This window comes from Phoenix dactylifera, chromosome 4 (genome assembly GCF_051530095.1).
Source record: "Phoenix dactylifera cultivar Ajwa chromosome 4, Ajwa_hap1_PhDact_Kaust_v1.1, whole genome shotgun sequence".
NCBI classification, from domain to species: Eukaryota; Viridiplantae; Streptophyta; class Magnoliopsida; order Arecales; family Arecaceae; genus Phoenix; species Phoenix dactylifera.
In genome coordinates, this window is record NC_143193.1 from 46,381,958 (window position 1) to 46,397,263 (window position 15,306).

The 15,306-nt window shown below is 40.0% G+C and overlaps 1 protein-coding gene across 1 annotated transcript; it reads right to left on the reverse strand.

The window, feature by feature from the left end:
- Positions 1-4,352: 4,352 nt before the first annotated feature.
- LOC103717543 (inositol transporter 1) lies at positions 4,353-12,476 on the reverse strand. The gene is made up of 6 exons (XM_039133729.3): positions 12,078-12,476; positions 11,147-11,217; positions 10,709-11,044; positions 7,833-7,940; positions 7,550-7,735; positions 4,353-5,110 (listed from the first exon to the last, which is right to left on the reverse strand). Exons 1-6 carry the CDS (start codon positions 12,217-12,219, stop codon positions 4,439-4,441), a joined length of 1,515 nt encoding a protein of 504 aa, XP_038989657.3. The 5' UTR covers positions 12,220-12,476; the 3' UTR covers positions 4,353-4,438.
- Between the last annotated feature and the right edge of the window lie 2,830 nt (positions 12,477-15,306).

Consider the following 15,306-nt stretch of genomic DNA (forward strand, 5'->3'; position numbering starts at 1 on the left):
AGGCTATACACAGCTATATAGTCTAATCAATACAGCTGGATACAATTATTGTATAGCTAAGTTATATAGCTACATTCAAGTATCGCATCAAAAATGGAGGCATCCTTATATTTACGTCTTATGTTCTTATAAAACCAGTAAAATTGATGCGGATCTGGCACCAATTTCATGGATTTGCTTCATTGACTAAGCTTCCTTCAATCATAATTCTTGAATAGAAAAGGGATAAGATAAGGATCCCTTTCTTCAGCCATTGACTAAGTTTCATTAACAAACATTAGATTAGACAGGCATGTAATTGTCATAGATTTATTCTAAATAAACTACTAATACAAAATGGTCTTGCAGACTAGTATACTCACACGAGGCCCTTTGAAATCATATCCTATCAACCAACTTTGGATCCCTGGAGACCCTGTAACATATGGATGCATGCTGCTCCCAAGCGACATCCAGGATCACATCACACACCATCGCGTGATCTGACCTCCCATATTTTCCGCCCACGGGGCGGTCGCCTGCAGTTCAAACGTACGACCGATTGGTCAACTCAATCGGTTAATGACAAGTCCACGTAGCTCCAAAAAAAAATAAAATAAAATAACGAGTCCACGAGCATGCCATTGGATGAGACATCCAGCGCGAAGTTTTCACCAAAAACTCACCGGAAGGTGAGCGGACTCGAATAGGACCCGGATCCCGGAAGCATCTGTGGCCCGATACCGTTGGCCCTCTCCGGATCCGCTGTTTTTTCCGGAAGAGCAAACAGCTTTCAGCTTTCGTTGCGTGGGGCCCACAAGGAGATGGATGGGAAGCCATGGAGATGGATGGGATGCGAGATGACATGCATGCATGCATGCGTGGATGTGCGCGAAGCACGAGGGACACGTGGGGCCGGATGAGGACAAAAGAAGACAAGCCCTGGCGACCTACCCACGTGGCCGGTCGTTTCCTCCTCAACAAATAATTGGAGTCGTGGACGCTGTTTAGGTCAGCAACAAGGCGGAAACTATCGAGTTAGCTGCCATTCTGGGGCCCACCTTCAATACACGATAGATTTTAAGATTTGTGCGTATCACGACATGCTTTGTTATAATATAGACATCTGCATAAGTTTATTGGAAAAGATTTTTATTCTTTGTTAAACTATATGCCTTCTTTCTACCAAACAATTTTCTATTAAAGTTGAATAAGTATCAAAAAGATATACCTTGGTTTTGCTGAAATCTAAAATGTATCCCTCGCAGCGATATTCCACTTTATACTATGTTGTCATCTTATTATGTGTTGTACCAAAAAAATGTTGATTACGTGAAACATAAGTATTGTAGAATTAATAATAGCTTATTGATGATCTTCTAATTATTTATTAATTATCAAGATCCATGTTTATACATGGCCATGCTACATTGCCTTAATAATCTCTCTAAAATGGGTGTTTGGTGGAGGATTTTGGAAGAGATGAAGTATTTTGTTTGATATCTGGATGGCAAAAAAATCTTCAATATAGTTTTTGTTTTTTCTAGTAGCTACCTCATGCTATGATATATAAAGAAAGAATTTAGCAAATGATTAAGAAAAAATGATCGAATAAGTAATATTCATGCAAATTATGTTATCAAATGAGTTGTTAGTTTTTATTCTCAGTAGTTATATTAGTACCAAGACAGTAAAGAATATACAGTATATATATAACTATTATACTTTTATTCTGAATTTTATTGGCACGAAGCAAATTTTCATGGTTATAACTAAAACTTCAATATTTATGTTGTGCAACATTCCAAGAAAAAAGGCAATGCTTTTTTTCTATTTTTTATAGCCCAAGCAAACAATGGAGCAAGAAATGTTCTAAATTTAGTTAAAGAAAAATATATAAGACAAGGAAAGTATATTTTAATATGTTTTGTTAAAAAAATACTGATCTTTTGATGTAGGCCAAAAATACTTGAATTTCAAATTCATGCCAGGGGTATAAGCTTTCCTTACTAACTCTAATCATGGCAAACAAAGAAGAGTGAGGAAGTTATGGCTGAAAAATACAACTTGTACTAGTGTAATATGAATCCATAAATTAACAATAGGTGCTCAAAATAAATATGTATGTTGATAATAGTATCCCTACCATCCGATTACTTATTGTCAACAAAAACCCTGTTGTTGAAGGAAATTCAACTCCTATTAAAAGTAGGAGTCCTCTAATGGTAAACTGAGATAGGTTTTTGTGTCCAATGTGCCCTTAAGTCTTGGATTAGTTTTTAAAAATCTTATTTTTATATATTGAGTTCTAGTTGCGTCTTAAGGGAGCTTCATGAGTCCATCCATGTAAAGGTCCTAGAACTATAAATACCTTATGTACTCCCCTCTTTTTCATCATATTGGTAACAAATATATTCAGCTAGAGTTTTTGAGTGCTCTTTGTGAGTATTTTTGGTGGTATGACTTTCTTATTGTGCTGGGACTATGACAACTTTAGTGCAACTCGATGACCTTCTTTCTTCCCTTATAAATGTGAAGTCAGTGCAATATCATCATGTCAATGGAGGCATGGGAATCTCGAGTGACAAGTGATGCGAACCAGATTGAGCGGTTCAATTGGCAACCCTCGACTAGTTATCCATCTAAGATCTTGCTTTCTAGTTATCTTAGCCTAGCTTATTTATTCTCTCTTGCACTCAAATAATTATAGAAATCCTAGAAATATAGTCACTGAGCCCGTGGGTTTGTTGAAATCCTTGGAGTGAGATAAAGAATAATACACGACAATTCGAAACTCATGAATCAGGGGGGCAAATGTTCTTTTGATTGCAAAAGAAATAAATCCTTGTTGAAATCTTGTCCCTGATGTATGAGGATTGTATAGGTCTGTTTTGTTTCAGTGTTGTGTTGGTGTCTGTGGAAGGAACGAATGTAGAAGCTGGCTTAAGCTCATAGAATTAAGATAGATATATTTATATATTTTATATTTTTTTACACTCCTTCTTACATATGGGCCGGACTTTTTTTTAATGGGTGAGTAAAGTGCAGAGACAGAGTTCGAACTCAGGGCCTCTGCCTCCGATACCATGTTAAAATCATCACTTGTCCCAAAAATTTAAGCTTATAAGATAAGATAGGTTTATTTATATATTTTATATTTTTTTACATAGGTACTGACGGGGGTAAAGAGAACAATATTATTTTGCACCATAGTATGCATGCATTAACGGTCCAATGTTGCAACCCCCTCAATCGATTTCTGCCATGCATGCATGGGTAACGGTGATGGCATGGGAGTCGTGGATGGTGGACTGGACGGACCCACAAACTAGAGTTTACCGTATTGAACTTGCTATTGTGCAAAGAAAAGCATTGTTAGAGACCGACAGGTTTAAGAAAAGTGATGCCTGAGCATCACTTTGAGCCGTTCACGCAAGGAAACAATGCTAAAGAAGCAACGTGGATTGAAAAAAAACAATAATAATAACAAAAAGTGGACAGCAAAGCGCATGCCTGTAGAGAAGATTGTCATCCAAACTTGCAGGAGTATTATTAGCTCTGGGTCTCCGGCTCGAGTCTTGGTCAATATATTCGCCTTCAAACTTTTAACGCAAATCTAACGAGGTACGATTTGCTCGTCAGGTGATTTCTCCAAAAAAAAAAAAAAAGTTCATTCATTCGTATTGATCAAAACAAGGTATGATATGTTTATATCAAGATAGGAGAAAGAGTGAAAGACCAATACAAGAAGAAGACATCTGTGATACATTCCTTCTACCAACCTGCGCAGCTGAAGAGATCAACAAAAGAAGGGATTTCACTCTATACGCATATACATGAAGCTTAAACTCCAAAAGTTAATGTTAACTCCATGTTCCCACATTCCGACCTCCCCATATGAGGGGGTCCCAAGCACAGAAATGAAAGTACCAAGCTTCTGTTTCAACTTTCAAGTAATCAAGACTTTCAAATTATGCCCTTTAAGTTAATGCATCTTATCCATTTCCAATAAGTTGCAGAACAAGCAAAGTGAGATCTAATTGGGTTGTTTCAAAGCAGTAGATAACATAAAAATTGAAAGAGCCTTGCAGATAATAAAGCAGATTTACACTGCAAATATATATATATATATATATATATATATATATATATATATATATATATATATATATATATATATATATATATATATATATATATATATATATATATATATATATATATATATATATATGATTTTTTCTTAACCATTGCAACCATAACTTACATGTATATCTCTAGGCAATGAGGTGGAATGAATGGCAGGTAAAACAATAAGAAACAAAATAGGCTTGTTTCTGTCTGAGGATGCTTTGTTCTCTTGGTTCTTTAAATTTGACAATATCTCCTTGCACATAAAACACTAGCCTTATAAAAAGCAAAGGCAGTGCATGTGTAGGAGCGAATGTTCCTGCAGAACTCAAGCCTCGGCTCCCAGAAGGCTTTGCTGACTACCATCACTACCCCATGCCCTCTCCCTCCACAACTTCTCCACCTGCTCAAAGGTCAGACCCTTTGTCTCCGGTACAAAGTGTGCCACAAAGACAAATGCCGCCATGGCCACAGCAGTGATGATCAAAAAGGTTCCTGAAGTCCCCACAACAGAGACGAGCGAAAGGAATGTCTGCGCCACAATCAGGTTGGACAACCAATTCACAGTGGCCGACATGCCCCCACACACGCCACGATAGGCTTCTGGATATATCTCTGAGTTCACCGCCCATGGTACGGGGCCCATGCCTGGGGAGAAGAAGGCAATGTACAGAGCCAGGCCTAAAACCGCTAACCACCCAAGGTTAGATCCACAGTTGCCATGAAGTGTGTGTGCATCGCAGAGTCTGGTGGACTGCAGAAAGAATGCCCCAGAGAGTATGAGAAGGGAAATGATGACACCTGATAAGCTGGTGAGAGCCAGGCGGCGTCTGCCACAACGGTCGATGAGAGAGATTCCAACAATGGTCCCGGCAGCATTCACTGCAGCGACAATGAGGGAGAGGAGCAGTGCAAGTTGGTTGGAAGAGAAGCCAGCCATCTGGACAATAGTGGGACTGTAGTACATAACGGTGTTGATCCCAGTGAACTGTTGGAAAGCCTGCCCATATATGGATTTCATTACCAGTTTAGTTTCATCACCATATGATGTTTATATGCATATAAATGAATATCTTGACATGCATATACACATAGCAGACAACAAAGAAGTGTACTAGTTGAGGCAACCTGCCAAAGCTCCTCCATTTTTCCAAGTGACCCAAATCTAACCTGCATGAGGTCAACATAACTCTCATGCAACTTAATTTAATAAAGCATGATAATTTATAGTAAGGTTTATGTTAACTAAACAGATGTTGATTAAAATGACCAGAAATCTTATAACAGTAATATTTAGAGTAACAAGGTCAAATTAAAATCAGAAATATTGCAGGCAATAGCTATGTAGTTATTACGTAATTACACCATTACTTGTATATATACACAAATTATATAATATATAGCCATGTAGTTGTCATTATGTAATTGCACCCTTATTTGTAAGGTAGAACTTGTATCTCGACATCTCTCGGAAAATATGGCCCTAACCCGAGCAGAATGGAGCAAAAGGATTCATGTAGCCGACCTCAAAGATTAAGGCTTGGTTGAGTTGAGTTAAGCTAAATAATCCAAAGAATACGAAAATGAGACACTTTTATGATTCTTAAGTCTCCCAGGCAGATCATGATGGAAATAGTTATGGTGAAAGTGGAGAAAATTTTATAAAGCTGAAAAGAATTTGTTGTATTTTGTATGGAAGATCCAAATGGTACAAGAAACCTAATAACCTTGCACTCTAGCACATTAAGACAAATGCTCACTCTAACAATCAGTTTTTCCACCTTAATCAATATATTTTTAGTATGCTAACCTCTGAACCGCATAAGAAGCCATGCTCTCTTTATGAGGTCATAATGTTGGCAAAATGAACCCCTCAAAAATTAAGAAACTTGAAGCATAATATGCTTAGAGAGTCTTTCAATCTTTGAAAATTTCTGGTTTACATTGGCAAATTAGCTACATATTAGGCAAGTCAACCAAAATTGAAGGATAGCATTCCTGTATAACTGACATTAACATTACTCTTATAATGTATCAGCGTTTGGAACACAGGCAATAATATATTTACTATAGACATGCATTTAAAATCACACCTGAAAAAGTTTGCACATAATGTTTTTCTTACTGTGAATTTATGGGGAGAGCATGTGTATGACAACATCTATCTTGATGGCTTAGATGAGGTATGACTGAAATGGGATTATGAAAGTAGATGTCAATCCCTCCTACAAGTTTACAAATATACCAATATCTTTAAGATACTCATAATTTGGTAAACTTTCTCCATAATGGTAACTTTTCTAAGAAAGACTTTTCAAATCCAGGGTTATGCAGCAAAGCACTTAATGAAGACAATTTTGAGATTCTTTGCACTCAATGTCAAGGTTGGATGTACCGATACTGAGACTAATATACGGTCATGATCTGCCGTACCGATTGGTACGGGCCGGTACGTACCGCTACCGGACGGAGCCGGTACGGTACAGCTATATTTTTCGGTTTCGACTATTCGCAACCCGTACCGTCGATATCGGCCCGTACCGATCTCAAATTTTTTTTGGCTTTTGGCCCGAACAAGCCGAACTGGTACGGTACCAGTTCGGTACCGTACCGATACTGTACCGGTACCGGTGCCCACCAATACGTCGGTACGGTCGGTATAGCGGACCTATAATACGGTACAACACTATACCGTGCTGTGCTGTTCCAGGCTGTATCAACAAAAGAAGAGTTGGAGAGGGAGGGGGAGAAAGGAAGGAGAGAGAGGAACAAAGAAAGGGAAAGGGAGGGGGAAGGGGGAGAGAGAGGGAGGGAGGGCTCGAAAGCCCTCATCTCCTCTACAGGCTGTAGGGGATCGCCTCCATTTTAAACGAAACAAAGGCAAAGCCCTACATTTTTTTTTGAAAATTCTTGAATGAAGTTGACAAATTATTTCATTTCCATTTAGGGGAAGAGCTCTAAATTCACTTAAGAATTTTCCCAAAGATTTAGGGCTCCACCCCTATTTCGAACAAAACAAGGGCGACCCTCTGCGGCCAGCGGAGGAGATGAGAGCTTTCGAGCCCTCTCTCCCTCCCTCTCTTAGCCTCTTTTTCTCTCCCTCCCTCTCTATTTTTTCCTCTCCCTCCCTCTCTCTCCCTCGTCTGATTTTTTGAACCAAGGGGTAGAACCATCCCAATTCGCCCTCGGTACAGTTTGGTATGCCCTGAACCGCGGTATAGCGAACCTTGCTAGATATAGTGCCCGGTTTGGGATACTACGGCGAACCTTGCTAGATATAGTTGCAAAAACTATATGGTGGAAAGGTGCACCATTTTGATATAACTTCCTTACGATTCACCCCATCAAAACCAAATCTTCAAGTGGTTTTAGATTTTGATGAGATTTGGGTCATTCGGAAACGATGGAAGGAGTTTGGGCACTTACCTCCACCTTTTACCTGAAGGCCAGCTCCAGCCAAAAATGCAAGCCTCAATTCCTTGGATTTGAAAACATCAAAGTAACTGACAGATTTCTCCGACTGAAATTCATCATCAGAAGCAGCAGCAAGCTGATCAATCTCCTCCTCTAAACGGTCGGAGTCATAGATTTTTGCAAGCACAGCAACAGCTTTAGCTTTCTCATTCTGCACATGGGCGAAAGATCAGGATTAAAAGGTTATATGTTGGAAGCAAAATATAACCTATGAAAATATCTGATGGAAGGGCACATAGTTTGTTTACATTCAGATAAAGCCAGCGTGGTGATTCAGGAAGTAATAGCATTAGAATGAACTGCAAAATGGCTGGTACAGCAGCAACCCCAAGCATCCAGCGCCAAGTCCCAGAAACCTGCTCAACAAAAACTACACTATCAGTAAAGAAATTACATGTTGAAGATACTCAAATCTTTTACTTCAAGATACAACTTCTGAATAAATAGTTGGACGTCAAACAAGCTATCAGTCTAATAATAATCAGAAACAAAATTTATTTAGAACAAAACTGAAAAGACAATTGTCAAGCTATTTGCTCATGCTGGTACAAAAGATATGTCTATCAATGAAATATTACCCAACAAACCTTTTTATCTTGTCTATAGTCGATCTGATGCTGAAGGAACATACTTATAACATTTAAGTCAAATAGTTTTGTATGGTTAACTCATTATAAACCACAAAATCCTATTTGACAACCGTCAATATTTATAAGACCATAACACACCAAGGTAACAACTGCAAACTACAGCTGACATCAAAACAAGGTTACTGAAGAATGAAAAGTGTGGAAATGTTTCTGTTACAAGTTTAGGCCTGATTAAAGAAACTAGCTTTAGAAAATCGTCTTGTATATTGTAGTATATATAATGGCACATTGTTATACAGAATAGTGTTGACGGAAAATTAACGCTCTAAAAATGCTCAAAGAAAGGAGTTTAACAAGGAGAATTAATAATTATTTCACAAACTAAAGGACTGCATCATTGTTGTAACTTGATCAACAACAACTACTTGATTAAACTTTCTCAGTGCATGCAAAGTTTTAGTGCCTCCTCCAAATGGTAGTATTATTAGAATTCTGTGGTGAAATTAAAGTCACTTAGGACAAAAGTTTATAAATTACTAGGCTAACAAAAAATAAATTGCATAAGTATTGAAACTTAAGATCAAAGGCTACTCGATGCAACTTTCTCTGGGCATTTAAGTCTCCAATTAATTTCACCTTCTAGCAAGACCCATTATAGCTCAATAATGAGTTGGATATGAACTGGAGGGGACATTTAACCAACAAGGAGATAGACGCAGCCCATGAATTAGCCCTTGCTGATGCAGGAAATTTGGAAGCACACATATAGTAAGGCGGGTCCAGCATTAGGCCAGCTTATCCAAAAATGAGTCTAATAGGATCTCATTTTGTCACCTTTTGTTTCTGTGGCCTATTGTTGTTTTGTCTATACACATAGGGAAAGGTATATTTCATAATTCCTGAAGGACTTCTTCATAAACTGAATGGAAACCAGTACAAAAGTAAGAATGGGACTCAATGTAAAACACTAATGATATTATCTTATATAATAGCCTGTTTGCTACTCTGCTGTTATATTTTGCTTCCAATACCCTTCGGCTAGGTGTTCTTCCTCCATATTCCATTCCCCACCTCAACTGGTTTTAGTTCTAAACCACATGCACGAATCATCTGCCTTAGCTCACTTCTACATTCACCTATTTCTCAAAGCATCATAAGGCATCAAACTTATCAAAAGAGACAGTTTTCATAAATCTAAATTTAAGTTACTAGCAACCATATATAAGGAGCTATTCTTCTGTTATTTCTGTTAAAAGTAAAGTATGAGTCACTCTCGACAAATTAAGGAACATTTAATGCAATTCAGAACCTGACACTTTTCATTGCTAAATATTTTAACAAATATTGTGCATTAATTAGAACCATAAGTTCCATGAACCGCTTATTTTCAATAAGCAATTTTTACAAATTTAAATTCCTTTTCTAAGAAAAAGGCTATATGTTGAAGTCATTGGTCTAAATAATATTTAAAAATGAAAAACTGAGTTATACAGAAATAGTAAGCGAAGTAGGTAGCGATCCGATCAAAACAACATTATCATCAAGAAGAAATGAACTATCAGAATTTACCAACTGACCAGATTGATGAGAATAGCCTACAATAAGAGCCATATGAATGAACATTAAAGGAGATAATATCTTGACAAACGGTCGAAGTCACCACTCACCAATACCAGATGGCTGGTATAGCGCACCAAACATCCATTGCTGCAGTTGAAAGGAAGACCAAAGCTTCTTCATGACATATAATGAATGCTATGTAATTAAGTAGCGTGCATCCACAAGAATGCTAAACACAACCAGTGATTGACAGAGTACATTCAGAAGCTAAGTCAAATTTATGTGCAGCCTGCAGATTTTTCTCAAGATATCATTGTACGTGTATTCGAAATTTGTAGGTATAGATAGAGTTACAAAAGTGTTGGTGGTCCATAAAGTGAAATGGAGTATAAAGTATTTGCAGGTATAGATAAGAGTTACAGCTTCCCTTCTTTTCTTTGTGATGCTAATCCACGAAGCTTTTTCCCAGCAATGCAATTCTGGAACACTGCGACGATGATGCTCCTTCAAAATCGTGCAACCAAAAAGTTTTCATGCATGTATGTAATATAGACAGAAATGTAAATAAAGGTCCAACACACTAACCGACTTGAGACTTGAGTCGGCTGACTTGGTCATGCTGGCCTCCAAGAATCAAGTATGAGAATGTCTTTTTACAATTGTCTAAAATAACTTCGAAACCAACATGTAAAGGAAAAGGCTGATTCTGAATCGTATTCCCAAGTTCTTTAATATTGTTATACGGCTGAATTTCAGGTCACTTGTTTAATCCTTTTGACATAAGAAGTTCTGTACTATGAGCATAAGTTAACAAATTAATTTTTTTTGGAATTTGATCTGGAGAAAAGTTATAATAGATGATTTGGAGTGACATATATACTTCATATTGAAAGAAAAATTAGAGGTTGATTAAATAATCAATAGAACATTACAGTTAACACTGCATTAATGGGAGAAGGGCAAGATGAATTTACCTCAGTAAAAGCGAGATTTACAAGGTACGAAAGGAACTGTCCGCAAGTGATCATGAGTACATTCGTGCCCACAAGACCTCCTCTGATCTCTGAAGGAGATGCTTCAGCAATATACACTGGCGCAGTGACAGAGGCTACACCAATACCCAGACCAACGAGGAGCCTTCCAAATATGAGCACATACGGGTCCGGAGCAGCGCACATAACGAGTGATCCAATGGCGAAGACCACATCGGCAAGAAGAGTAGCTCTCTTGCGTCCATATGCATCATTTACCCACCCACCACCTGCAGCTCCAATCATAGCTCCCACTAGAGCCATGCTTACAATTGTTTCCTACCCAAGTACATAACTTCAGTACCTTTTCTGATAAGGAGCTTATATTTAAAAGACAATATCTCCCACTAATTATGAGAAGGAGCACGGAACATAGTATACCTGTAAAAAATTGTTTTCATTGACCACCTTAAAATCATCACGGATGTACAGAAGTGCCCCAGATATGACACCTAGAGATCAAAAATTAATCACCAACAAATGTTTTCAACGTTGAAAACAGAAAAACTTTATTAAAAAAAATTGCAAATTTAGAAAGAATCAAATAAATCTAAAGTGGTATTCTCTGACAGGTTAACCATGCAGTAAGAAACCAATAGACCGCCAGATTCCATGTTAAAATGCAAATAATTCCAACATCACTTCTTGTGAGACAAGGAAAAATAAACGCACTTTGCCTGTCCTAGAATATATATCAGATATCAAATTTCACCCAGAAGCAATCCAAAACATTGTTAAGAGAGATGCGTGAACCATGGCCTGAAAGACATCGAATTTCTGAATTTTTTTTGGAGAAAAAAGGGGAAATCTAGTGGAATCTTACCGCATATAAATAAGGATTTGCTCATAAACCAAGAAGCTAACCCAATAAACAAACAAATCAAGCAAACAACATCAATAACAAAAACAACAAAAACGTGGGAACAATTCTTTTTTGTAATCAAATTTGGTCTCCATCAAAACTCAAATTTTGATACTGAATGTACTGGAAGAGCATGAAAAAGATCGATCCGGACAATCAGGTGGACAAATCACTTATGTATAACAGCAGTTACACAGCAGTAGACGAAGCACAAAACGATTCCAGTCCGCTCAATCAAAAGTTCAAACTTTAATCCCAACTCAACTGTAAAAAACACAAGAAAAGCCTATCTGGACTACCAGATGAAGAAACCACGTTCCCGTAACAACAGAAACAAGGTCCAGCTACATCAAAATCAAAACTTTGACTCAAATTCTACTCCAAGAACATAATAAGAAACATAGGGGAAAAACTCCCAGACCGATGAATAACTCCTTAAGCAATCTCTACCTGTGTCATAACCAAACAGAAATCCTCCAATCCCAGCCGTCACCGTGAGCCCAAGCACATACCAATTGCCAAAGTACGACATTCTCCCCGTCGGCAAGGGGTCCAACATCCCTGAGCTCCCCGGCATCGACAGGATCGTCATCTTGCTCTTCTCTCACCACCCAAATCCACCACCGGTTCAAAGCTCCAACAACACTCAACCCAAAACCCCAAAGCGCGATCAAAATACAAGGTCAAAAAATAAATCAAACGAAGGAGAAGAGGGCTCGGCTACGTTTCCTCCCGTTTTTTCTCTTTTCCTTGCCCTTTTCTAAGGGGAAGAAACTAGAGAGACAGCCAATTCTAGAGAGAAGGATTCAAGAAACTCGTGCGGAAAAAAATAGTGGACGGGGCAAGGACGCAGGGGTATGGGGACCGGGGACCCGGGCGTTGTTATGCAGGGAGCGGGTTTTTTTAAATGTACCATGTTTCCAAGAAGCTTCGGAATTACTGTGAAGTGTGTTTATGCTGTGGATAAGGGTATATAAGGACCAGAGGGAGTGGGTCTGGGGATAATCGGGAATGTATTTATCGGTTCCCCAAAGAAATGGCGGAGAGCGAAGCGCACAGCTGTGGCAGAGGGCCGGGGGAGATGTATTGTTCGAACAGCAAACAGCATTCGGTGCCCGTGAGTGCATTCCTATTTATGACAGCCATTACTTACCTCGTTGGTGTAAGTTAAATTAATTAGTATGAAGATAATGACTTTATAGTAGTTACCATGAAGGAAGTCATAACATTATTCTTGTCCAAATCGCCCTTTATTTAATATTTTTTTTAGATCTTGCAAATATAGAAGGGCGACAAGATTCGGATGCCAAATAACTATCATCAATATTATTTTACAGTGGTTTGTATAAGGAAAAAATAGATGAACAATTTCTGTTGTTTCAATACTCAAAATTGCAGTGTAATTTAGTACAAGACCAAACTTATTACCAAATAAGTTTATGTTATGCTGATCGGCATGTGTCTTGACGGCATTGGTTTTTACTGCAACATCCTTAGGTTGACTGCATGGACACGCAGTTTCTCCTTCACAACATCTGGATGGTTACGAAGGGTTATGGCTTCTTCTGAGCCACTCGTATCAAGAAACAAACAGTGCAGCTGATTAGGTGGTATTCTGCACGGCGCATTATTTTAGTGAATTCTGTAGAAGAATCAAGCAGGTATTTTTTATTTTTTTTACTATTTTTTTTTCTACGTATTGTGTGAGACGCCCATATACTAAAAAAAAAAAAAATCTGTGCCGTGTACTCTCAGGTGTGTTGGTGGTTATAAGTCGTGATACCCATTGGAGAATTTAGCGCTCGCTGTTTGTGAGGGCAGATGGTTGGATCCCGTGACCTTTCTATGTCTTTCGGTGCACAGGTGTCAGAGCTCTAACGTGAAGGGCAAGAAGACACCGACGACAAGAAAGGAACGAAGTAGCATGTTAGGTGGGACCCACGGAGTAAACAAAGGAAGTGATGGGACGAGGTGGAATCTATGTGACTTGGGTGTCGATTTGCGGGTTAAGTTGTGGGTGAAGCACTAGTTTTCCAGCAAAAGAGAAAAAGAAGGAAGCATAAATTTATGCGGTCGTTATCGGGTGACGCGACTCGGTAACCGCCGGTGGCTCGCGGTGCAATTCGCACGTTGGCGGATAGCGACCACCCTGGGCCCTGGCCCATTTTGCTGGGATGGCATGACCCGTTTCTTTGGACTGTGTTTGGTTGGGGGATATCTCTAGGATAGAAGGGATAGGATAACTCCGTTATCCTGCCCAACAGCTAAGGGTGGCAAATATGACCCGACCCGCCAATCCGATCCGTGTTCGACCCGCCATAAACAGGTTTGGGTTTGGCCTAAACAGGTTCGGGTCATAAACAGGTTGACCCGTTTAACCTGTTTATTAATTGGGTCGGATACAGGTTTAAAATATCTGACCCGTTTAACCTGCATAACACGTTTAATAACCTGTTTAATATATGGGTCGGATTGGATAGGGCCCTTATCCACAGTCTACAGCCCACAGCCCACAGCCCATAAGGAGTCAGGATCCGTTTAAAATAATCTCCCCACGGGTCATTAGGGTACCGGTGCCCTTTTTTTTTTTTTCTTGGTTCGACGCTTCGACCTCTCCGACTCTCCCTCTAGTCCACCTCCTCCCCCACCCTCGAGCCCGCCGCCTCCGACCCCTCCGACGGCGCCGACGACGCCGACGACCTCTCCTGCCTCCCCGACCGCCTCTCCGCCCCCGCAAGCCGGCCCCCTCCCTCCCCTCCCGCCGATTCATCGCCGAGCCGGTCGCTGCCCGGTCCTGCTCCTTCGTCGGCACCCCCAAGTACGTCGCCCACGAGGTCGCCGCCGGCCGCTCCCACAGTCCCATGGCAGCGCCGCGTCCTCCTCTACGAGCTTCTCGACGGCCGGATCCGAAGACTGAGAGGTATGAAGCTTCTCTACGACCGGTGAAGCTCCGGCGGCGACGCGGCAAGGAGGAGGCCACGGGCGGTGCGGGGTGGCGGCTCGGGCGCAGCTGTGGCGTGGGAGGCCGATCGGGGAAGAAGATGAGCAGGAAATTTTTTTTGTTTTTTGTCCTTTGCAGCTTTACCCTCCGGTCCCTCCCGCTTCTCTCTCTCTCTCGTCTTTTCCCCTCCCATCTCCCTAGTCGGCTAGCCCCCACCCTTTCCTTTCCTTAAACAGGTCGGGTCAGGTGACCTGTTTATTAAACAGGTCGGGTTCAGGTTGTAATTCCTGACCTGTTTAATAAACAGGTCGGGTTCAGATTTATAATTTTCTGACCCGACTTGTATCTGACCCGACCTGTTTATGCTTGACCCGACCCGATTGCCACCCCTACCAACAGCTCACCTTCACCGGAAAATAAGGTTAGCTAAATTTTTCTCTTTTTTAGGAGGAGGGTAGAATAAGGTTAGCTTAGTTAACACCACCAAGTGTTTGCTTGAACAACAGGGCCGGCCCAATTTTTAGGCGACTGAGGCGGTCGCGGCACCGGCCTAAAAAAGGCCCACCGCAGGAAAAGCCTCAAAGACAAAACAGAAAAAAAAATATCTTCTTTAATGAGTTCGCCTTAGGCCGGCCCATTGCAGGAAAAGTTTTAAAAACAAAATGGAAAGAAAAAAAATGTCATCTTAGCAAGTTCGTCTTAGGCCTCCAAATGCATTGAGCCGCTTCCGTCGATAAG

What these genes read in the sequence shown, in the direction of transcription:
- LOC103717543 (XM_039133729.3), bottom strand. Translation starts at nt 12,219, where the DNA reads ATGACGATCCTGTCGATGCCGGGGAGCTCAGGGATGTTGGACCCCTTG. An exon ending in TAAATCTCGCTTTTACTGAG is followed by an intron (nt 7,941 to 10,708) that starts GTAAATTCATCT and finishes TTTGTTGAGCAG; the next exon opens with GTTTCTGGGACTTGGCGCTG. An exon ending in CACGCTGGCTTTATCTGAAT is followed by an intron (nt 7,736 to 7,832) that starts GTAAACAAACTA and finishes GCCCATGTGCAG; the next exon opens with AATGAGAAAGCTAAAGCTGT.